This window comes from Macrotis lagotis, chromosome 8 (genome assembly GCF_037893015.1).
Source record: "Macrotis lagotis isolate mMagLag1 chromosome 8, bilby.v1.9.chrom.fasta, whole genome shotgun sequence".
Taxonomy (NCBI): domain Eukaryota; kingdom Metazoa; phylum Chordata; class Mammalia; order Peramelemorphia; family Peramelidae; genus Macrotis; species Macrotis lagotis.
In genome coordinates this window covers 39,151,422-39,175,881 of record NC_133665.1, presented here as the reverse complement: position 1 = coordinate 39,175,881, position 24,460 = coordinate 39,151,422, and the positions used below count along the sequence as shown (strand labels likewise).

At 32.3% G+C, this 24,460-nt stretch overlaps 1 protein-coding gene across 6 annotated transcripts in view; it reads left to right on the top strand.

The window, feature by feature from the left end:
* VPS13A (vacuolar protein sorting 13 homolog A) overlaps positions 1-24,460 on the top strand; it is a 349,000-nt gene that overhangs the window by 287,137 nt on the left and 37,403 nt on the right. For all 6 annotated transcript variants that reach the window (XM_074196703.1, XM_074196708.1, XM_074196704.1 and 3 more), the window contains 8 exons: positions 120-266; positions 905-986; positions 4,471-4,540; positions 8,688-8,793; positions 18,139-18,252; positions 20,822-20,967; positions 21,766-21,847; positions 22,394-22,507. In XM_074196703.1, coding sequence (XP_074052804.1) covers positions 120-266; positions 905-986; positions 4,471-4,540; positions 8,688-8,793; positions 18,139-18,252; positions 20,822-20,967; positions 21,766-21,847; positions 22,394-22,507 — 861 coding nt within the window. The remainder of the gene's footprint in view (positions 1-119; positions 267-904; positions 987-4,470; positions 4,541-8,687; positions 8,794-18,138; positions 18,253-20,821; positions 20,968-21,765; positions 21,848-22,393; positions 22,508-24,460) is intronic.

The following is a 24,460-nucleotide window of genomic DNA, read 5'->3' as shown; positions in this document are numbered from 1 at the left end:
ATATAAGGAATTTTATGTTTTATTATTGTTGTATATAAATATTACTGTTGTAATAATTATTGTTGTGTATAAACATTTGCCTTGAGAAAGATAATAGAAAACATTTTCATGTGTTTCAGGTTTGTTTAACACCTAGTGGTAATGACATGAAAATTCTACAACCACATGTGACACCTGTACGAAGAAATTACTTGCCTGCAGTAAAATTAGAATATAATACATCTGCACATCAGACCTCTTTCAGAATTCAAATTTACAGGATACAGGTAAATGTTCCTGAAGAATAGCAGCCTCTTCTCTTTGCCTTCCAAATATCAAGTACATAGAAATAGAACTAACCACAGATATTACCTATTATTAATTTTGTTTAATATTAGGGGATGGGAATACTGTGAATAATCTCAAGCTTTTTATATTTCACCTTAATATCTCATAAACATATTTGACCAATATTTCTTGTATATAAAAAAATTTAACTTTTCTATTGATTGATTGATTTGTTTGAACACTAGCCTATTTCTTCTTGCTCTTAGTAGCATTATTAATATGTTAGATGACTGAAAGATAAAGAACGAAAGGAGAGGAAAGGTCCTTGAGTGTTTTTCTTTTTTAAAAAAAAAGAGAGAGGGACAGAAACAAAGACAGAGAGAGAGAAAAGAGAGAATTTCTTTGAAAATAGGAAATTTTATGGTAAGAAGACAAAATCATTTGACTTACCGTAATTCTGTCTCTGAGTTAAATAATTTAGTTGACTTCTCCATGCTTCACATTCTTAGCTGAAAAAAAAAGGAAGTTGTATTAAAGAATTTTCCAGACCTTTACATCTAAAAAAATTCTTAAGATTTTAGTTAACTTGCATAGCTGACACAGCCACAGTGTTAACCTATCTTTTCTTTTTCATTAGATACAAAATCAAATTCATGGAGCTATTTTTCCCTTTGTATTTTATCCTATTAAACCTCCCAAGTCAGTCACCATGGATTCAGGTTTGTTTCTTTTGCTTTAGAACTTTGCATTAAAATCTGTTGTCTTTTAAAATGAAGAGATGAGTTGTAAATAAAACTTTGTCACAAACTTGCTTAAATAAAATTATTTTCAATTTTTTTTCCATGGAATTGTTAGGAAACTAAATTGTTTTACAAATTAATAGTCAATGTTATCTGATTATGAAAATATAAAAGAAAAAATAAATTATAAATATATTTCTGACATCAACCCATTTGATATCTTTATTGGGTTTATGTATGCATATAGAATATATAGTTAATAGAGATGTCCCTAAAATATGATGGTAGCATTTTCCTTTATTTCAAAATGCAAGTTATCCCTGATTTATAAACTATTTGTATGTATGAATAGGAAATGGAAAAGATCTATAGAAAGTTTGTCTTTCATGGTTTCCCTCCCAAAGGTGGAAGACCCATCTTTGCATAACTAAAGATTAATTCATTCAACAAATATTTAGTGAGTATCAGTTATACTACACAGTACTAGGTATTAATGGAAAATAAAAATAAGTTAGGAGGCTACATGAATGATGTACTTTACTTTATTCATTAGGTATACATTTCCACAAATCTAAAAGGAGAGAGATAGACTTTTTGATCTTTTGATACTTTCTACTTGTAAAATTCTGAGATTCCATTTATAATGACTGTCCTCATGCCCAAGGGAATGTGTTCTTGAAAGCCTTTGTTGATTCTTGCAATGCATTTTCCTATTCATGCAATGTTTTAATAATAGGCATACCTGACTTCTTTAAAAAAAAAAACTGTCCTACAACATAGCTGTTAATGAGAAACTTTGCCCCTTTAGAGAGAACCAGTATAGGAGATAAATGATTCACTCTAGTCTCCAACCTTTGATTGTTGTCCCCTTTATACTCAGAAATCTCGATGTGTGAATATGCCTTCTAATTTTCAGTGAGGCCCACTCTTCAAGCACTGGAAATATGGCCTGTTTTTCATCCTTTGTCCTCCCACATGAACTCTACCCTGGCTAACTTGTTACTTTATACTATAATATAGGTATTTTATATATCAAACAGATTTTAATATACTAGCTTGGAAATTTAATCCTTATTTATAATGTTTAATTATAATTTTTATATAATGTTTTATTATATCTTTTAAAATTTATGATATAGGAAAAAGAATGCTCTGAAGTCAGAGAATTTTGGCAAATACTACTTTTGACATATACCTCTTTGATCTTTGGGAAGTCATTTCAACTCTCTGGGCTTTAGTAATAAATGAGAGACATGATAGAATCAACATCTACCAGCCAGTTCTCTCTCCCCTGTGAAAAAACAGTTTAAGCTATTAGCTTCCAGGTCACTGAAGGGCATAACAAGGCCTACTCAAGTGGGTTTGGGATCATAAATTTTGGTGGATTTCTCAAGGCAAAAGGACTTGCCCAACTTGCCCTACTGACCAAATGTGTTAGAGACAGCTGCTATGCAAATTTGTGGGCTACTATATCCTAGTTCAATAATCTTTTTTGTTAGGACTAATTAAGCTTCCTTCTGTTAATTTTTCAATGATTTAAAAGGGCTTCATTTTGTCCCAACTTTGAACATAAAACTAACAAGGTGTAAATCAAAATCAGACCTTTTCCATAATAAGAATATTCAGCTAGAAGTCTTCTGAGGTCTCTTTTTAGTCTAGATCTGTGATCCTATAATCTGTTTTACATAATGTACTGCCTAGAGTGCTATTTATTTTTGTAAGTTTTTCCATCTAGGTACTGTCCCAGAGCATACACTTGCCAAAGTTGTCTTTTTTTAAGAGGTGATTTCTGGCCTCATACTGAGAATTGATTATCCAAAGAAATATTGTGTGAGTGATGTAATATTAGAATTTTAATTAAAGCTTAAAATATTTCTTGGACCTCTTTTCTCTTTGATTTGAACTAATTTATATCATTTATTCTGAGTCATTTTATTTGTATCTTAAATATCTATTGGCTAATGTATAAAAGTTTAGTAATAATTTAGAGCACTAGGTTTCATGGCCTACTTTAAAACTCTCAATTGAAAAAGAATAATAGTGATATAATTATGAGAGACTCCATGGCAAAGGGAAAAGAAACTGACCTTGGAATCATTGAGATTTGGTAGAAGTCCTATCTCTGATGCAGAAGGTTGAGTGAAACTACCCTTGTCAAGCTAACCTCTCATGATCCCCATGCAATTTTAAGATAATAAGTTGAAGAATAGGTGCCCATCAAGATTGATAAGAGGGGGTTGTTCACTGGGAGTTACACCAAAGAAATCAAAAAATTGGCCCTAGCAGTTTCTCCAATTGCAATAATATAGTTTATCATAATGCTAACTATTAAATATAGCTCTCTGGTATATGATATGGGAAATTCCTAAATTGATTATAAAATATAAATACTAAAATACAATTTAATATTGGATATGTGAGATATTTTTTTAAATTATACTTTTACAGATAAAAGATTGATTGCATGGTATGTTTGGTAGGCATATTTCATGGATGGAAAACTTATGATCAGCAAAATGTTATGTAAAGTGATGACCTGGTTATATAAGTGCCAAGACATAATTCAGACATGAAATATTGCTCTTAATGGTGATAGATCGATATTATTAATTTCTTACTGATATTTATAAGACTTTTGGGACATTTTTCCTTGGGGAATATGCAAGAGTCTGCTTTGTACTTAAATATATATTTTCATTTTTATTACTGATTTCCTTGGGTTTTAGAGCTTGATTATTTTTTCCCATCTTATTAGTGGTGTTACCTGAACATGATGTGTCTTTCCATTTGGACAAATCAATGTTATGCTTTTCTGAATTTGCCTGTAATTGCTCCTTGGGAGTTTCACTAGTCCTGTAAAAATCATTGGCACAAATATTTTGGAATTTTTATACTTAGCTCTTTACTTATACTTAGCAGCACCCATCTATAAAATGAATATGTTCTCCTCCTATCGACATTAGGGTATGTAAAAGTAAGTGAAGGAAAGAAAATTACAATTAACATAATCACTGGGAGGAAATTTAGGTAGGCTACATGTGGTCCAAGCTTCTTTTTTTTTTGTTCATTTAACATTAAAATGAAAATTGCATTATTTTCATTAGAGTAAAAAAGAATGAAAATGAAAGAATATGAAATAATAAGAGGTTAAATTTAAAATGTGATGATGAGTCCATAATTTTTTATCCAAGTTGTGGACAAAGAATTATTTGGATATTTTGTTTGGTAAGTGAAATAAAACATTTTATTTTTGTTTTTTTTAACTAACATTTATAAAATTTTGAGCAGAAATTCCTGTTTCCAAAATTGAGACTTCTGATTTTTTAAAAATAAGATTAGATTTTCATTGTGATATGTGATTAGCTCTCTAAATGAATACAAAGCATTTGTGTATAGTTTATATGCAGTATTTTGTTATAAAGTAGTATAAAATTAATAATATTAATTTTTAATACTTCTGCAGCACCAAAACCATTTACAGATGTCAGTATTGTGATGAGATCTGCAGGACATTCACAAATATCACGTATTAAGTAAGTATCCTACCCAGTACAGAATTCTGTACCTTGATGTCCTTATCTTTTAGTTGATTTAAAGATGGGTCATTACTGAAACCATCAAAGCATCATAGGAACTGGAACATTTTAAAAAGTTTTCTTTTTATTTTCATTTTTGTGTGCTTGTATATTTTATTATAATTATTAATATTATTAAATTTATTTTTCAATTATATGCAACATTCATTGTTTTTCAAGCTTTGGAGTCCCCATTTTTCTCCCACCCTCCCTTTCCTTCCCCTTCCCCATGGCAGCAAACAATTTGATATAGGTTGTACAGTTATAATTGTGTTTAACATATTTCCAATATTTGCCATGTTGTGAAAGAAGAATTAGAACTAAGGATGGAAAACCATCAGAAAGAAAGAAAAAACATAAAAGAATCTTAATAAGTGAACATATATGCTTGACTCTGCATTCAGAATTCATAATTTCTTCTCTGAATTGTCCTTGATCATTGAACTGCTGAGAGCAGTTGCTTCCATCATAGTTGATCATCTCACAATGTGACCATTAATGTGTACTGTGTTCTTCTGGTTCTGCTCACTTCATTCATCATCAGTTCATGCAAGTCTTTCCAGGCTTTTTCAAAGTCAGACTGCTCATGATTTCTTTTTTTTTCTTTTTTTTAAAATTTAAGGCAGTGGAGTTAAGTGACTTGCTCAAGGTCACACAGCAAGGCAGTTATTAAGTGTCTGAGACTGGATCTGCTCATGATTTCTTACAGAGCAATATACTCCATAACATAGATATATAGTAGCTTGTTTAGCCATTTCCCAGTTGATGGGTATTATAAGGAAGCTTTCACAAATACATCTATTAGTTAACCTTAGCTGTACAATGACTTTCTCCTTCCTTATCCCTTTTATTTAGATCTACTTTTGTTTTGTCTGAGATGAGAATCGCTATTCTTTTTTTCTCTTTTTTTATAGCTTCAGCTGAAGTATAAGTTATTCTCTTCCAATTTTTTACTTTTGGTCTGTACATCTCTCTCCTTCAAATATATTTTTTTGTAAACAACATATTGGAGGATTTTGGTTTTTAATCTGCTGTACTATCCGCTTCTATTTTATGGGAGAGTTCATCCCATTCACATTCATAGTTAAGACTACCAATTCTGTATTTCCCTCCATCCTATCTTTCCCGCTTTATATTTTTCTCTCTCTCTCCTTTTCCCTTATCTTTCCTTCCCAATGTTTTGCTTCTAACTCCTGCAACTTTTAATCTGCCCTCCCTTTTTCTAGCCCTCTTCCCTTTTATTCTTCCTTAACCCTTTTACTTTCCTTTCTTTTTTTTTTTACTTTTACTCTAATGGTACCTTTATATTTACTTTCCCCTTTCCTTTTATTGACCTCATTTTCTCTTTTCTGTCCCCTTCCCCCCCTACATCCTTGTAGGGTAGGAGAAATTTCTAAAACCAATAGAGAATGCATGTTATTCCTTCTTTGAGCCAGATCCATTGAGAGAAAGATTTACTCAGGGCTCATACACTTCCCTCTTTGCATTTACAATAGCAAGTCCTTAGTGTGTCATTATTTTGGTGTTATTTATCCTCTAATGCCTTCTTTTCCTAGTATAATTCTCTTTTTTTCATGTTGTTGTTTTTCACTTGTCTTGTACCCACACCCTCTGTCAAAGTATACTTATTTTAACCTGAAAGAAGTACAATTCTCAAGAGCCATAAACATTTTTACATAATAATAACACACCTCTTTTCAAGAACACTCCCACCAACTATCTCAATGTAAATATTATACTCAGGAGCTGAGTTTGATCATATCATAGTCAGTTTATACCCACATTCTTTTTTCAAGTATTCTCCCTTCCACTGACCAATAGGAAGGCAATCCTCAAGAGCTAAAGTTTGATCACGTTACAGTTAGTTTATACCATGCTCTCTGTCTGAATGTGTTCCTTTCAGTTGTCCTAAGAGAAATATAATTCTCAAGAGATTATTGTCCCCTTACCCTTCCATTTACCTTTTTAAGCATCTCTTGAGTTTTATATTTGAAGAAGAAATTTTCATTTCAGTTCTGGACTTTTTTTTATCAGGTAAATTTGAAAGTCCTTTACTTCTTTGGAAATCCATCCTTTAAATTTTTTTCCATTTTTTTCAACCTTTTAGTTTTATTTAATGGAATCTTGGTCTCTCACAGTCATTTGTTTCCTTTTATCCAATTTTGATTTTTAAGGTTTTATTTTCTTCAGTTAGCTTTTTTGTTTCCTTTTCCAGTTGGTTAATTTTATTTTCCAGCTGGTCTATTTTACTTTTAAAATTATTGTTTTCTTTACTTAATCGTTCATAATTCTCCTACATGGCTATCATTTCTTTCCTCCATTTTTCTTCTTCTTCCTCTCTTCTTTGGGTTTTTTTTTTTTTAGGTTTTTGCAAGGCAATGGGGTTAAGTGGCTTGCCCAAGGCCACACAGCTAGGTAATTATGAAGTGTCTGAGGACAAATTTGAACTCAGGTACTCCTAACTCCAGGGCAGGTGCTCTATCCACTGCGCCATCTAGCTGCCCCTCTTCTTTGGTTTTTAAAATCCTTTTTGAGGGGGTGGTTAGGTGGCACAGTGGATAGAGCACTGGCCTTGGAGTCAGGAGTACCTGAGTTCAAATCCGGCCTCAGACACTTCATAATTACCTAGCTGTGTGGCCTTGGGCAAGCCACTTAACCCCATTGCCTTGCAAAATCTAAAAAAAAAAATCCTTTTTGAGCTCTTCCAAGAGATCTTTTTGGAACTGAGACCAGTTCATCAGCTCCTTGGAGGCTTCACATGTAGGTATTTTGTCACTGCTTTCCTCTTTTGAAATTGGTGTTTTTCCTGTTGCTGAGCAAGATTAGCAGAACCAGAAAACCATTATATACCCTAACAACAGCATGGGAGTGATGATCAACCTTGATTGACATGCTTATTCCATCAGTGCAATAGTCAGGGATAATTTGGGACTATCTGTGATGGAGAATACCATCTGTATCCAGAAAAAGAATTGTGAAGTTTGAACAAAGACCAAAGACTATTACCTTTAATTTAGGGGGAAAGGCCATTATCTTATTATGTAATTTTGCTATCTCTTATACTTTACTTTTCTTCCTTAAGAATATGATTTCTCTCTCATCACATTCAACTTCGATTGATGTATACCATGGAAACAATGGGGTGGGTGGGGGGAGCAAGAATAGGGAAAAAATTGTAAAACTCAAAATAAATAAAATCTTTCTTTAACAAACAAAAAATGAAGATGGTGTTTTTAACCACCCCTGTCAGAATAGTAGCTGTCAGTGGTTTATACTTTTGGGGGGGGGAGGGGGAAGAAAGATTTGCTCATTTTTTTTCCTGTGGTATAAAGTAGATACTCCTAAACTTTTTTTTTTTTTTTTTTTTTTTTTTTTTGCTTGAAGGCCAGAATTCTGGTTCCTGGTTTTCTGCTCTGGCATTTCTGGTATTCCTGTTTTGTTCTCTGCACTAGGATGGGTCAATGCTAAAAGCAGAAACAAAAAGGAACAACCTAGCAGCATAGAATGAGCATTGGTCTCAGCATCAAAAAGTACAAATTCCAGGCTTGAGTACCACTGTTCTTAGCAATAAGAGACAGTTACTGTTGCAGTAGAGAGACTATTGGACCTGAACTCAAATGTGACCTCAGACACTTGCTGTGTGACCCTAAGCAAGTCAGTTTTTTCTACTTCATTTTCCTCAATTGTAAAATTGGGATAATATCATCTAACTCCTAGGGATGTTGTACGCATAAATTGTGATGTTTGTAAAGTGCTTTACCAACCTAAAATTTTGCACTATACTGTGGGCAAATTAATCTTTCTGAGCTTCATTTTCCTCATCTGCAAAATAACTATAGCAATACTTGTATTATTTAACTAATAGTAAGGAAAGCACTTTGAAAATTTTAAATGATATTTAAATGCTAATTACAGTAATCATTACACTTTTAATTATTTTGTTATATCTGTGCTTACTGTACTTACAGTGTTAATATAGTTTTGGTTATAATATTGAATTTGTTTTTTATTCTATTTTGATTAATTTGTTCAGTGCTCCTTTGACTTAAAAGTGTTGTTCTTGATAAATTATTATTCTTTGAAAACATTCTGCTTTCTCACATAGGTATTTTAAAGTGTTGATACAAGAAATGGATCTCAGGTTAGATCTTGGATTTCTCTATGCTCTGGAAGAGCTCATGGCAAAAGTTGAGGTGACTGAAAAAATTGAGGTATGAAAAATTATTATTAAAATTGAATGAGGGATTAGACAGAAAAGTAATTAAATTTTTCATTCAGCCTGAATGTTTTTAATACAAGTATATTAATCGTAACGTATATATACATTGTTAAGAGTCACATTTTCTTGTTACAGTAGCTAATAAGAGAAATAACTTCAATATCATTTTAGTTAATTAATAAAGGAAATTGTTTCAAATCCAGAAGGATTATGAAGATACTAACCATTTTTTTCTGATCCTTTAAGTTATTTTTATGTTTTTTCTTATTTACTCTGAGGTCTTTGGAAGTTAAGGAAAATTTTTCTAGGATAGTGCCTGGTGTATTTCAGGTGAAAAGAATTAAAAAGAAGTGGAAAGTTACAGCTGTTTGTTGGCAATTAGTGGTAGTTCATATTTATATAGTACTTTAACATTTTCAAAGCACTTTTCATATATTACCTTATAAAAACAACTTCATTTTGGATGCTCTAGATTCTCTTTGTTTCTTCCCATATAGCTCAGGCAACATGCAATTTTATTTTGAAGAATAATTATCTGCTTAGGGTCCATAGAAAATATTTTGTTGCAGAGTATTATGGTAGAGAAAGTTTTGTATTCATAGCAACAAAGCACTCTAATCATGATTAGAGGGACTTTAAAAAACACCTGCTGTAGAATTTTTTGGGAATGGTAGAGTGGGGAATGATAATTTAATTGAGCTGCACACAAATCATATCTGTACCTCATCATGTACGGGTGTGAGCTTGGGTTCCTGAGAAGTTTTGTTAATGGAGAACAGACTCCACTGTTTATTCCAAGATGGAAATGTCTCATGTATGGACCTAAATAAATTATTCCTGCTTTCTGAAACCTGGCTTTAATAAGTACAGAAAAGTTTATCCAAAGAAAGTTCACCATTGGATACTAATCCTTTTGGCCCCTCTCACTCCTGAAACATTCAGTGATACTCCTTTGTGCCTTTTTACTTATTGTAAAAGTATAATAGAGGGAGGAGAAACCCCGGTATTTCTTTGAGAATTTAGATCACCTACAATATTTATTTATTCTTAGTTTTCTTATTGTGCACTCTTTATCTGAACTGGAGAGAGTGTTGGTATTAAAGTCAGGAAGAACAGAATTCAAATCCACAAGTTAGGATCATAAAATCATTGGTTTAGAATATGAAGTTATCTGGGAAGTCAGTCTATCCTTCTCCAATTATAAAATAAGAAACATAATCTTAGAAATATTGTGACCAAAGTCACATATAGCTTATGATTCCATTGGACTATATTGCCCTTGTTCTAACTAATTATGTGAACATAGTCAAGTCTCTTAACCATTCTGAGCCTCAGTTTCCTTCTTTGTAGGAAAATAATAATATGTGTATCACCAGCCCATCTGGATTTCTGTGAAGTTTATATGAAGTGCATTGAAATGAAATGCAATGAAAACCTTAACATATTTATAAATTTCAATTATTACTGCCAGGCTATTTGTTATTCAGTTTTTTTAGTCACATCTGGCTCTTTGTGACCCCATTTAGAGTTTAGTTGGTAAAAATACTAGAGTAGTTTGCCATTTCTCTCTTAAGCTCCTTTTATAGAAGAGAAAAATGAGGCAAAATTTAGAGTGTGTCTTGCCCAGAGTCACACAGCTTGGAAGTGTATGAAGTCATTCTTCTAAATACTTGATTCCAGGCCTGGTAGTCTCTATCTACTGTTTCACCTCAATGTCCCCATTAAGACTTAATGAATTTGACAGTCTATTAGAACAAATTAGCTATATTAACAAGTTAACTACTAGCATTCTCTATTAGTGAATCAGTCAATAAGCAATTTATTAAAAGTGTACTTTGCATAGTCACTGTTATAAACCCAGGATATTCAAAAAGAGGGAGAAAAACCATCCTTCCTTAAGGATTCCTATGTGAATGGAAGCATGTAAATAATTATGTTCATAAATCACAATCCCTATGTGGGATGTAGTATAAGTGAACATAAGGAACTACCCTGTGCCCCAGGAATGAACATGTTTCAGGGAAACACACACTCTTACCCTGTGATGGGCAGGATCTGACCTTCTCTGGAAAATAGACTCACAGACCAGAGATGGAAATTATAGTTCAGATACTTACACATTTTGCACAAGGATATTGATAATATACAGAAAGATAGTTGATAAATTCTAGCTTCAGTGCCCTCAAAGTGATAGAGGGGGGGGGAAATTAAACCACAGGACATTTTGTGAACAAGAAGCATATGGTCAAGAACATTCATGGGGATGGGTGGGACAAGGATCCTTATGAAATCAAAATAATCACCAGCGGGTAATTTAAAAAATCTGGAAATGTGGGAAGAGTCTAGGTTGTAAAGAGTTTTAACCAGACTATATTTGAACTTGGAAGGAATAGGGAATCAGTAAATTTAAATTATTAGTAGTATTTGACATAGTCAAACTTATACTTTATAAAAAATCATGTTAGTAGGTGAGCATTGTGTGGCTGTGAGATAGAAAGATCAATTAGAAGACTTTTGTAATGGTTGAAAGCAAGAGAAGATGAGAACCTGAACTATGTTGGTGAATAGATAGAAGGGAACATATATGAGATGTTGGGAAGGTGAAAGTTGAAGAAATCTGGCAACAGATTAGATATGTTGGGTGAGTGAGAATAACAAGTCGAAGATATCAGCTTGATAGGATCCTGGTATCCTGAAGAGAAATAAGAAATGTGATAATGGAGGGGGGATTTTAGAGAGAAAAATTAGTTTTGTTTTGGGCTTGAGCGTGAGTTTGACATCTCTTTTATAGATCTGTTTCAAGATTTCATATCATCTGTTTCAAGTAGTCAGCTACCTATTTGAACTGTTTCAGTAGGCAGTTGTTGGTACAGGACTATAACTCAGAGAGAGACTAGGGCCTATAGGGGAGAGGGTCAAGAGAAGTTGGGGGAGGGGGGAGTTTGAAAAGGCTAAGTAAAAAAGAGACCTTGTTTTGGTCATAGGGAATTTGCTATTGGCTCCTGTGGGAGTGTGGGCAAGTAACAAGAGCAGCTTCTGATGCAAATGGGACAGGAAGATAGCCCAGAGGAAGAGATAGGTGCATAGCATAATCAGGAATGTAGAGGAGCATGTCCTTCTATGAGAAAAGGTCTTCTCTGTCACCTGCAGAAATTGTATTTTTTATGGGACTGAGTTATAATAGAAAAGGAAAATCTGTGAGGCAAGTTCTACCAGGCAATAGTGGAAACTACTTAAAAGGGAGAACTTAGAATAGATACCTTTGAAAGTTTTGACTTGAGGAGGATTACAGATTTCTTAGAGAGGTAACCAAGAAGTAGAGGGATCATGAAGAAGGATCTGAATTTGGAAGAGAGTAAGTGAGGGAACTGATCTCTGGAAAAGAGTGCAGATAAAGTTAAATGAAATTCTAAAGAGCTAATAATATTACTAAAACCAGTTGAAGGGTGGGCAAGGGAGATAGAATCTACTTTACTGAAAGGAATAAAGAGAAGATGAATGAATAATCATGAGAGAAAAACTTATAAGCACACCTCCAAAGGGAAAAGGGTGACAAATAGAAGGGGGCATCTAGGGGAGGATCTAGACATTGGGAACAGGAACTTCTTTTAAAAGATTAAGGAAAAACCAACTGAAGAGACTTAGTTCTGTATTTATAGTGGGGGGGAATCCCAACTTGAAAAAAATACAGAGACAAGGAGGAAAATATAAATCTGTTTCTTATAACTTAAAATTTTAAAAGTGAATGGATTAGGGGACGGCTAGGTGGTGCAGTGGATAGAGCACTGGCCCTGGAGTCAGGAGTACCTGAGTTCAAATCCAGCCTTAGACACTTAATAGTTACCTAACTGTGTGGCCTTGGGCAAGCCACTTAAGCCCATTGCCTTGCTAAAACCTTAAAAAAAAAAAAGTGAATGGATTAAACAAATCAATAAAACAAGTGACAGATTGAATAAGAAAACTAAACCCTACAATCTGCTGCTTAAAAGAAATGATGCATTTAAAAACAAAAGCTTTGGGGCAGCTAGGTGGATAAAGCACCTGCCCTGGAGTCAGGAGTACCTGGGTTCAAATCCAGTCTCAGACACTGAATAATTACCTAGCTGTGTGGCCTTGGGCAAGCCACTTAATCCCGTTTGCCTTGCAAAAACCTAAAAAAAAAAAATTAAAAAAAGTATACACAAAATAAAACTGAGAGGTTGGAAAAAATTTACTATGCCTCAAGTGAATCCAAAAAAGTATTGGTTACAGTCATGCTATCTAATCAATAAATAAATATTCAAAAATAAGAAGAAATAAACAAGGAAACTACATTTTGTTGAAAGAAACTTAGATAAACCACTATCAATAATCAACCTATACTTTCCAAATGCCTTAATATTCAGATTCCTAAAGGAACTGAAAGGAACAAGAAAACTTAGTAACAATAGTGGCATGAGTTTTCTGTGTCTCCTCTCAATTTTGGAGAAGTCTAATAGAAAAAGATAAAAGGGAAAATATGGAACTGAACAAATTGAAGGAAAAACCAGACTTAAAAGAATTACAGTGTCTTCTAAATGGGGCATTATCCTTGCTACCCCTGTAGGGATTAGAATATCTTAATACTATATGAAACTTAAAATTAGTCATGCATTAGGGCACAGAGATATTGCAAACAAATGTTTTAAAAAAAATCCAAGCAACCAAAAACCAGAAGTAGTAAATAACATCCTTATAAATCACAATTCAAAAATATCATTTGTTCAGGGACTGCAAACAAAACACATAGACCTCAATGAAGACTCAGTAGTGTTTAAACTTCCATAACAAATGGATCAAAGAACAAATCTTTTTTTTTTTTTTTTAGATTTTTCAATGCAATGGGGTTAAGTGGCTTACCCAAGACCACAGGGCTAGGTAATTATTAGGTGTCTGAGGTCGGATTTGAGCCCAGGTACTCCTGACTCCAAGGCTGGTGCTCTATTCACTGTGCCACCTAGCCACCCCCCAAAGAACAAATCTTAAGAGAAATTATTATAATCATTGATATATTAATAATTATGTAAAAGAAAATTACAGTGATGAAACTATAGTAGAAATTCTTATATGCAGATAAAGCAATTCTCAGAGGAGAAATATTATCCCTACAAACAATATCAATAAAATAGAAAAAAGTGAATTAATAAGCTAAATCTACATTTAAAAAATTAGAAAATCAGCAAATAAACTGAAAATAAAGATGAGAAGAGATAAAGGGGAGTTGAGTAGAAAGGGGGGCTCTTGTTGCAAGGTTTCAGTTTTTTGAAATATGAAATGAGGTTCTCATCTAAGAGGATGAAATAAGAATATGTGGAAAACTTGGGAGAGAAAATTTCAAAAGACTTGAAGTTTTTCCCTAAATGACAGGATTAAGTCCCTAGTTCTTCTTGGAGAAATCAGTAAAGAATTTAGAAAAGTTTAATTACAAGCCCCAAATAAAAAGGAATCTCATTCCAGAAAATACTTGGTCACCTTATATTTTTTGCTCACAATGCTTCTTACAGAATAGAAAGTCAAAAAATCAAAAAGTTGACAAGATTCTCCAAATTAGTTTAACATATTCTTATAGAGCTAGTCAGCTTAGAAAAACACCACTAAAATTTGATGGAAAATATGATTTGAGATCACAAATTATAAGATGACAGGGTCATACCGCCCAGTAGATTCATATCTGTATATTATGAATATTTCCTTCAAATCTTTTAAAATGTGACTAAAAGCACCAAACAGCATCACAAAAAAAAATTGAAATTGAGGTATCTTGTGATGGCATATGAGTTATAGACTTTGTAGATCATTTTGGAATTTGCTATTTATGTAGAGAGGATGGATTTGTTAATAATATAAATTAAACCTGAAGGTGCATAAAGACAGGAAGTGAACATGCCCTACTACCTCCTGTTGTGGGCCACACTTAAAATTGGCTTTTGGACAAATCAGAGAGATTGGTTTCCTTCATCATTTTTTATAAATGCAGTAGATAAAAATCACCAAAACAAGAAGCTCAGGCATAGTCCCAATCAGCATATACTTAGTCTCCGTACTAAGAAGAGACTCATAAAAGCCTAGGGATTATGGCATCACTAATTTATGGTACAAATTTATTGGCAGTTTGTTGTTGAAGAGAATCACTCAACAAAAATTTTCATGTACCTTTTATGGCTCAGTTCTCTGGTCTTGTCCTTAGTTACCAAAGAAGACCAAAATGACATCACTGTGTTTGAGACAAATTACGGTGTGTCCAACTGTGACTGATCAGACCAATACAAGCTCAGAATGCTCTACCACAGGATGGACACAAATAGTCCATGTGAACCCCTGGGGTTCTAAACTTAGAGATGTCACCTTTCCTTTGAGCTGCTTCAATTCTGCCTTCCTCATAGAGTGCAGGCCGCGCTTGGCAGTCCTGTGCCAGTGTCTCCCATGCTGTACAGTCAATTCTAAAGTTCTTCAATGAGACCTTCAGGGTGTCTCGGTATATCTTCTGACCCACTTGTGAGCGCTTGTCCTGCGTGAGTTCTCCATAGAATAGTTTTGTTTTGTTTTTTGGCAAGTGTACATCTGTCATCCTAACAAAATGTTTAGCTCATTGTAGTTACACTCTCTGTAGTAATGTTGGAATGCTAGGCAGTTTAGCTTGAGAAAGGACCTCAGTGTCTCATATCTTCTCCTTCCAAGTGATCTTCAATATTTTCCTAAGACAATTTAAATGGATGTGATTCAGTTTACAAAGGCAAAAGCAAAACAATTTTTACCCTCAAGAAGCTGGATAGTAAACAGTTGGAAAAGATAATACTGGACAGTATCATCTCTCAAGTCAGCAAAAAATCTGAGAAGGGAACAAAAAAACAATCCTGGAGAGATTTTACTGTGAGATATAGTCAAATCAGTTCATTCTAAGAACATTTATTAACAAAAGAAAGGAAGACTACCAACATAAGAAACACACACACACACACACACACACACACACACACAGACACACACTTATTTACATGGCTGACAAGAATAAAATCAGCACATTTTGATATCCTTAGTATCCAGGGTATTCCAAATGAGAAAGTAGCTGTGGCACTTGAAAAGATAGAAAAGCAACTAAGCCTGAGCACATATAAAGAAATCTGTGTGGGAGACTATAAATTCAATTATGTCTTGAAGAAGAAAAGTTGCTTCCCCTCAAAAAAAACTTACCATAGGGAGATATCAGCAACTACCAGTCCCTAGTTTCTTATTGCTATAATTTCTTTATGAAACTGTACTATGCAGTGCATAAAAGATATTTTTCATGCAATTTAAACTACAACAAATGTACTTTACAGGATGATTTTCTACTATCTTGTATCAATTTTCATCTTTATGGTCATATAATAGAAAGTACCACTCTTAGAATCAGAAGTCCTGGGTTTTACTCCATACTTTATGAAACTGAATTTGGGAGACAATGGATTGACAAATAACTTGACCTCTCTGTGCCTCAACTGCAAAATGTGGTTGGGAAAAGAGGCTTTTCCACCTTTTATTAAGTGTTTCCTCTGAGCTAGTCACTGTGCTAATCACTGGGGATACAAAAAGAGGCAGAAATCTGTGCCTGCCCTCAACCTTACACTCTAATAGAGGAGACAACCTATATGTAGGATAAACAGGAAATAATTAACAGCAAGAGAGTGCTGGAATTTAGAAGGGTTGAAGAAGTTTTCCTGTAGGAAACAGGATTGTATTTGGAACTTAAAGATAATCAGCTAAGTCAGTAAGGGCAGTGGAGAAATGAGAGCATTTCTGGCATGGGGGACAGCCAGGCAGAAGACCTAGAGCCAAGAGATGGAAATTTACTTTTTAAAGTTTTTTTCCTTTTATACATACATACATTCACCCATGTGTGGATACATGTGACCACTTAATATAGTCATGCATTATACATAAATGGAAAAATATTCAACATATTTCATAAGCTCTTTCATTTTTTAAATTAATGTTTTTATAAGGAAAATGTTTTGTATGACTGAAAATGCTATGCAGTTATATATACTGTCATTATAACTTAATGAGTTTTCATGGAATATTTAATATCACACAGTGTATATACTCTTTATTTTTTAAATGATAAAATGCATACTTGCAAAGTCAAAAATTGTCTCTAACGTGTTCAATCACATAAGATTCTCTGAAAGGTTCAATTATGGAAACAACAATTATTCTCTAGTTTTAAATTCAAAGATTCAATTACATCAAGGTTTGACCAAATGAAAAGAAAGACTCTTCTTTTCAAATCTTAAATTCAGAAATGCAACGTATTCTTAGTTGCAACAAATCTTATATTTTTGCTTAACTGTTTGACAAATTGTACTTTATTGGTTATTTTTCTATGAGTTTGGGTTTGAAGTGTCTAATTATTTTAAAATATGTATTCATTCTACATTGAGTTGATATCAAGGAACAAATAAATCAGGGACATAGCCTTTTTAAATATGTTTGACAATGTCATGGAAAAAAAAACAGATACATGTTCAGTTATACCCTTAGTGCTAATTGATTATATATGTCTTAGGAAAATATTCTAACCTATCATTTTTTGGCAAGGTTTTGAATTTTACATTTTCCCCTACCGTCCCCTCCCCTATTCCCCCCTACCCCCAATGCAGTCTGATAATCTTTATATTGTTTCCATGCTATACATTGATCAGAATTAAATGTGTTGAAAGAAAAAACATATCCTTGAAGAAAAAATAAAATATTAGAAATAGCAAAATTATGAGGTATATAAGGCAACTTTTAATTTTAATTGAAGTTAGTAGTCTTTCGTCTTTGTTTTAACTCCACAGTTCTTTCTCTGGATATAGATCGCAAGTACCTTCAAATTGTCCCAGATTATTGCACTGATGGAATGAGCATGTGCATTAAGATTGATCATCACCCCCATGTTGCTGTTAGGATGTACAATGTGAAAACCATTCTTAAATGAACTTTTTTGTAGTATGGTATACTTGTCTGTCAAATAGGAATAATACCCCCCCTGCCTGATTCCTAGAGTTTTAGAAATAAATGAGACAATTGAAAATGAAAGCATCTTTTGAAATGAAGAGATTTTAGAATTTGAGAGGTTTTTCATCATTACTTCAGTTTTTTTCTTGATAAAGATATATACACACATGTCTGGATATATGTGACCACTTAATATGACCATGTATTATATATAAAATACATTATACATAAATGGAAAAACATTTAACACATTTTGTAAGATTTTTCACTTTTCAAATTAATCATATTTTTGTAATCTTCAAGAATTTGAGGTATTCTTAGTTTCTGCCTGTCTTCCTAGGTTGAACTTTTCCATAAGGATATTGAATATTTTGAAGAAGGATTTAAGACAGAGTCATTAACAGATATATCACAAGTCAGCCTTTATGAATATTTTCATATTTCTCCTATAAAGGTATGTTGAAATTATTATGTTCAAGTTGCTATTAATGACAAAGTAGGAGCGAACATTTAAATGCAAATCCATATGGTTTGATGAAATTTTTTGTGGGTGGAATAAGTTTTTAATTAGAGTTTTTTTAAAAAAATTTTCATTTGTTTTTCCAACAACATGCAATGGTATTTTTCACTAATCATTTTATTTTTATCATTTTTTTTAGTTTGGTTTTTTGTTTTTTTTTTTTTTGCAAGGCAAACAGGGTTAAGTGGCTTTCCTAAGGCCACACAACTGGGTAACTATTATGTGTCTGAGGCCAGATTTGAACTCAGGGAGTCCTGAGTCCAGGGCTGGTGCTCTATCCACTGCTCTATCTACTCTATCCACTTATCATTTTATTTTTGCAATGTTTTGAGTTTTACATTTTTCTCTCCCCCCCCTTCCTAACTCTCCCTGACAGAAAACAATCTATTATAGACTCTACATGTGTAATTATGTTAAACATATATTCATGTTAATCATGTTGTGAAAGAAGAATTAAATTCAAACAGAAGAAAAATCATTAGAGAGGAAAAAAAAGATGGAATATACATAAGAAAACTTAAAAATTGAAGATGGTAAACTTTGGTCTGCATTTAAACTCCATAGCTCCTCTTGAATATGATTATACTCTATACCCTTTAATCCAATAATATATATGTGTGTATACATATATATATATATATATGTATATGTGTGTGTGTGTGTGTATATAACTTGAGATAAATCTTAGGATTTCTGAATTATAAGTGACTAGTCTAAAGGTGTTCCAGAACAAGGATCTTTTCCTATAATAATTATTGATGAGGCCTTCCAGCTTTTGAATAAAGCCCTTTCCTGAAGGAAGAGCCTTCCAGTGTAGCTGATTAAGTTTTTAGATAGATTAGTATTTGTAAGGATTTCCTTAAATCAAGCATAGGTTGCTTTTATGCTACTTCCAGTGATTATTCCACTTTCTGCCTTCTAGGGCCTTTAATACCACAGCCACTCAAATACTTGAAAACAGCTATTATGTGACCCTTAAGTTTTCTTTTCTTAGATTATGTATCTCCAATTTTATCATTCCTTTATGTTAATCTCAAGAATCTTCCCCATCCTGGTTACATTTTCTAGATTCTGTCCAGTTTATTCTTAAATATTGTTTCTTAAAATATTGCCCAGAATTGAATGTAGTATTAGATGTGATCTGAGCCAAGCTGCTGCCTTCCTAGTCCTTTTGGGGGCTTGTATATTACACTTTTGCCTCATATTGAGCCTGTAGTCCTTTAAAAGATCAAAGTTGTTGGGTTTGTTTTTTTTTAACATATGAACCATTATTGTCTAGTTGTTCCTTATGGAACTTGTGAAATTGTACTTGTGAAATTGATCTTCTGAAGTCAAGTGAATGCTTTTTTTTCCCATTTATTCTGTTTTAAATATCATATTATTAACCACAGGACAGTAGCCTTAGATTATAACCTTGTTGTTCATATCAGCTACACTAACCAACTATGTGTTTTCTCAAAATTTAAAAAAACATTTTACTACTCAGTTTTTCAATTTGCAAAATTATTTTTTCAGAATGTTGGTATATGTCATTGGAGCATAATTTATCTGTAAATGGAAGTATTTTGTTTATAAGCAATATAGTCCTCAATTATATAACATCTTTACTTTTTTTCACATGGCTTAACATTCAGAAAAAATATAATTGTGCATTCATAGTATTTGAGATTATATTTAGCATTGGAAATTTTAGATTAAATAAATATAATCAATGGACTCAAAAATAATGTAACAAGTTTTAGTTCAAAATTTTAAGATTTATATTTTATAAAGTTTTTTGTTGAAGCAGCTTAGTGGCATTTGCGGAGAGAATGCTAGAATTCCAGTCAGGAAATCATGACTTCAAATCTTGTGTCAGATAGTTTTAGCTATGGGATCTGAGCAAGTTTCTTCATTTGAAAAAATTTTGATAGCAATAACTCTAACCTTTAAAAGACCACGTGAAATATAAAATAAGTAAAGCATTTTGTAAATTATTCATTACATAAAATCCAAAAGCCTGTTTGAAAAACTTTTATATAGATTGCTAATTTAGTTTCCTAATATAAACACGTTTTCATTAATGTAAGACATAACTATTTGTACTACATTTCCTTTTTCCAGTTCATAAATAAATTTTCCTTGATATAAGCTGTATCTTATTGTACAGTTAGGTTTTGTTCTGTTTCTTTACAATCAATCTGAATAAATAGAATTTATCAAGTTAGTTTATACTGAATAAAATTAAAACATTTATTTCTGTTTATTTAAGTTTTGTTTTCTCAAATTCACATTGAATTTAGTAGAAAGAACTTTTCATTCCAAAATGAAAGAAAATAATGTGAATATTTAGATTTTGAAATCCTTAATTATATACTTATCGAGTTAGAAAAGAAGATTTTAGAGCTTCTGTGTGTTTTTTATGAATCATAGTTTAAATATTTTAACATGAAACCATGTAGAAATATCTTTTGAGTTTCAACTGGGGAAGCATTTTTCTACTTTTGTATTTCTTTCTCTTTAGTTGCACTTGAGTGTTTCATTGCGTACGGGTAGAGATGATGGTAAAAATACAACACAACATGGAAGACTGATTCCTGTTCATTCAATAAACCTCTTGTTGAAGAGTATTGGTGCTACCCTTACAGATGTGCAAGATGTAGTTTTTAAGTATGTAAATCTACAGATTGATAATCTATTGTAGATGAATAACTTTATTAGTAAATTCTATCTCTATGAACAATTGAGTAACTGAAAGAACTGTCTTTTACCTTGAAAGGATTGCACATATATCTTTGGTATATAAATAAGAACTTTGCTTAATTAGGGAAATAAGGAGTGTTATGCAAGTTGAAGCAAAGAATGAGTCTTGGTACCTTCCTAATGTTCTCAAGGATGTTTTTGAGGAAGCATCTGACTACTTTGCCATTGTTTTGTTAATGAGGAAAACAAAGACTATTCCAAATATCAGTGAAGAAAGTAAATTTTGCAAATTGGGAGTACATTAACTCAAATGAAATGCCAGAAGCAGGAAATATCATGGCTAGATCAAAGTAATGTCTTTTGAATTTTGAAGGAAGTAGTCAAAGGTATGAGCTGTGATTTATATGTGTGTGTGTGTGTGTGTAAAGCAATAGTAGACATTGACATATTTGACTAAGGAAATATTAATTATGTAGATAATATGAATGCTATGTTCTTTGGTAACATTTAGGAAAGATTAATGAGAAGTAATAATAGTTAATGCAAAAGTTGATAGAAACTGGGTATATGATAAAAGGTAATTGTAGAGAAAAATATTGTTTGTGGAGAGACTAGAAAAGTGGAATCAGAGAAGATATATAAGTAAAATGGAAGAGTTTTTGACTAAAATGGTAGAAAATGTGAAAGAAAAATTGAATGAATGATATGCAACTGTTGAAATAACAGCTTTTGAATCTTTACCTTTTTTTTCTTATTTAATTTCAGGCTGGCATTTTTTGAACTTAACTATCAGTTCTATACAACACCCCAACTTCAGTCTGAAGTCATAAGACATTACTCAAAACAGGTTGGTCTGAAATTGTATCATAAAGGGAAAGGAAAGAAAGGATGTACAATCTAGTAAAATCATACGCTAAATACGAAAAAAATAGTATTCCATTCTTGTATACACACACGCGCGCACGCGCACACACACACACACACAGATACACAGAATCAACAATTATTATATGTCTACTGTATATCAGGTAGTTTGCTATTCACTGGAGATACAAAAAGGGGCAGAATAACAGTCCTTAACCTCTAGTAGCTTGCACAAATGCACATGCAATTATTTAGAAAAGCAAAATTACATGTAAATAGACATTTTTACATGTTCCTTGAATTTTAAATTGACTTGAAATAGTCCACATTACTATTTTTTATTTCATAAATAATTGCACTCTATGTTATTTCTATAACATTCAGAAGCACAACCTGAGGGTATTTCATAAAAGTATAGAAGATAAAAGGTTTTTGGGTATAGATAAATAATAGAGAGAAATATTAATTGAATAAAAACTTGGACCACTTATGTATTTTTTAACTAATATATTGTACTTGCTTCTTTTAGGCCATTAAGCAAATGTATGTTCTTATTCTTGGACTTGAAGTTTTAGGAAATCCATTTGGCTTAATTCGAGAATTTTCTGAAGGAGTAGAAGCATTTTTCTATGAACCATATCAGGTGGGTTAGTCTTTCTATTATAATAATAATATAAATAGTATCTATCTTCTAGGATAGTCATGAAGACATAAGATAGTACTTATAAAAAGCTTTATTCTTAAAGCACTAAATAAATGATAGTCATCATTTTTTTTTTAATTCTAAGACTCACCATAATAATACATGTAGCACTATTGCTGAAATGGATTCACTGAGGGGACTCTCTTTTTTGCAATGGTTTTTTTTTTTTCTTTTAGGTTTTGTTTGCAAGGCAAATGGGGTTAAGTGGCTTGCCCAAGCCACACCGCTAGGTAATTATTAAGTGTCTCAGACTGGATTTGAACCTAGGTACTCCTGACTCCAAGGCCAGTGCTTTATCCACTATGCCACCTAGCCGCCTGGTTTGTTCTTTTTTTGCTTAAAAAGTTAGGAGACAACTTTTATGAAAAAGAGATACTCAGAATTTTAATTAAAATCATAATTTTAAAAGAGCTTCAGGCATTTGTGTTAGGTTGTAAATTACTTTGTTTTAAAACTACAAGGGTACAAAGGAAAGTGATAACTATTTAAATTAAATCCTGTAATATAAATGAAGGTTTTTTGGTTTTGAAAAGTGATTATTGTAATTTTATTTTCTGTAGGATGATAACATTTAAATTCCCTTTAAATGCCATGTGCCTTTTTATATTTATATGTATTTACACACACACACACACACACACACACACACAAACAGAAATGCACATATATTTCATTTTTACAAGGCAATGGGATTAAGCGACTTGCCCAAGATCACACAGATAGTTTGCTAATAATAAAGTTTATACTAACTTTTTGGACATATATTTTTCTTCTTTATATAAGAAAAACTATATACTTTGACCGTGTTTAAATATATTTTTGTGTGTGTGTGTGTGTGTGTGTGTGTGTGTAAATTTCATTTATATAATGTCTTATTAATAATATATGATTATTTTCCCAAAGTCTGAGCTGAAGTTTAAAATGTTTGCTCAGCAAATAATCAAAACAAAATTGTTTCAAGAAATGCTTAATTTATTTAAAACAATATTTTTATAAAATTTAGCACCACTGCTATATTTAACCATGTGCCTAGTACAAATGATTTTTATAAAATCATTGTAAAATTAGACTCAATAACTCTTTGTATCTCTTCTTTACACTATTTGGTGTTATTCTGCATTTGACAGAAAAAATGGCTTTTTTAAAATACATAAGTCATTATTCAGAGTTACAGTAATAAACTTTGTTTTGTTCATTTCAAATTATTTATCATGTTAACCACCATTTTGTAAGTCTGGATTTGCTTTTCTTTGTGAATTATTCAGTTATCTTAAACTATTTTATTATGCTTTATTATTTCTACTTCTAGGTCAATAATTAATTAGTTCATTTAAATGAACCACATTAAACTAATTAGGCTTGATATCAGGAAAGAACTACCTAACATTTAAGAATATCTAAAAGTACATTGAGCAGTATAAAGAGGGGTTAGGTGACTACTTGTCCAACATGTTTTAGTGAGAGGATTCTTTTTAGTTAACACATTGGATAAGAAAGCTGCTTTCAAAGTGAAATTCCATGATTCTGTGTTCATTCATTTCTTTTCACAGTTTCGTTGTGGTCTGTTGCTCTGTTTTGTCAGCCTGTAGTGGAAGACTACTGCCTATTTAGCTTCATTTGTTTCTGATAATTGTGCACTATGTTTACTTTTTCTTTCTCTTTTGTCTCCAACAGAATTATAAAATAGTTTTAAATGTGTTTAAACGTTTCCACAACACCCCTACTCTCCCATCTTCTAAAAACGTTCTGTGGAAATGTGATCCTTTAGGGTTAGGGTAATATGTGAATAAATAGGAATTTTGAAGAAAGGATTTGAAAATGAATTTCTGATGACTAATATCTCTTGAATAATCCATTTGTTGATGATCTTACTTAAAATGTGTGTATTTTTTC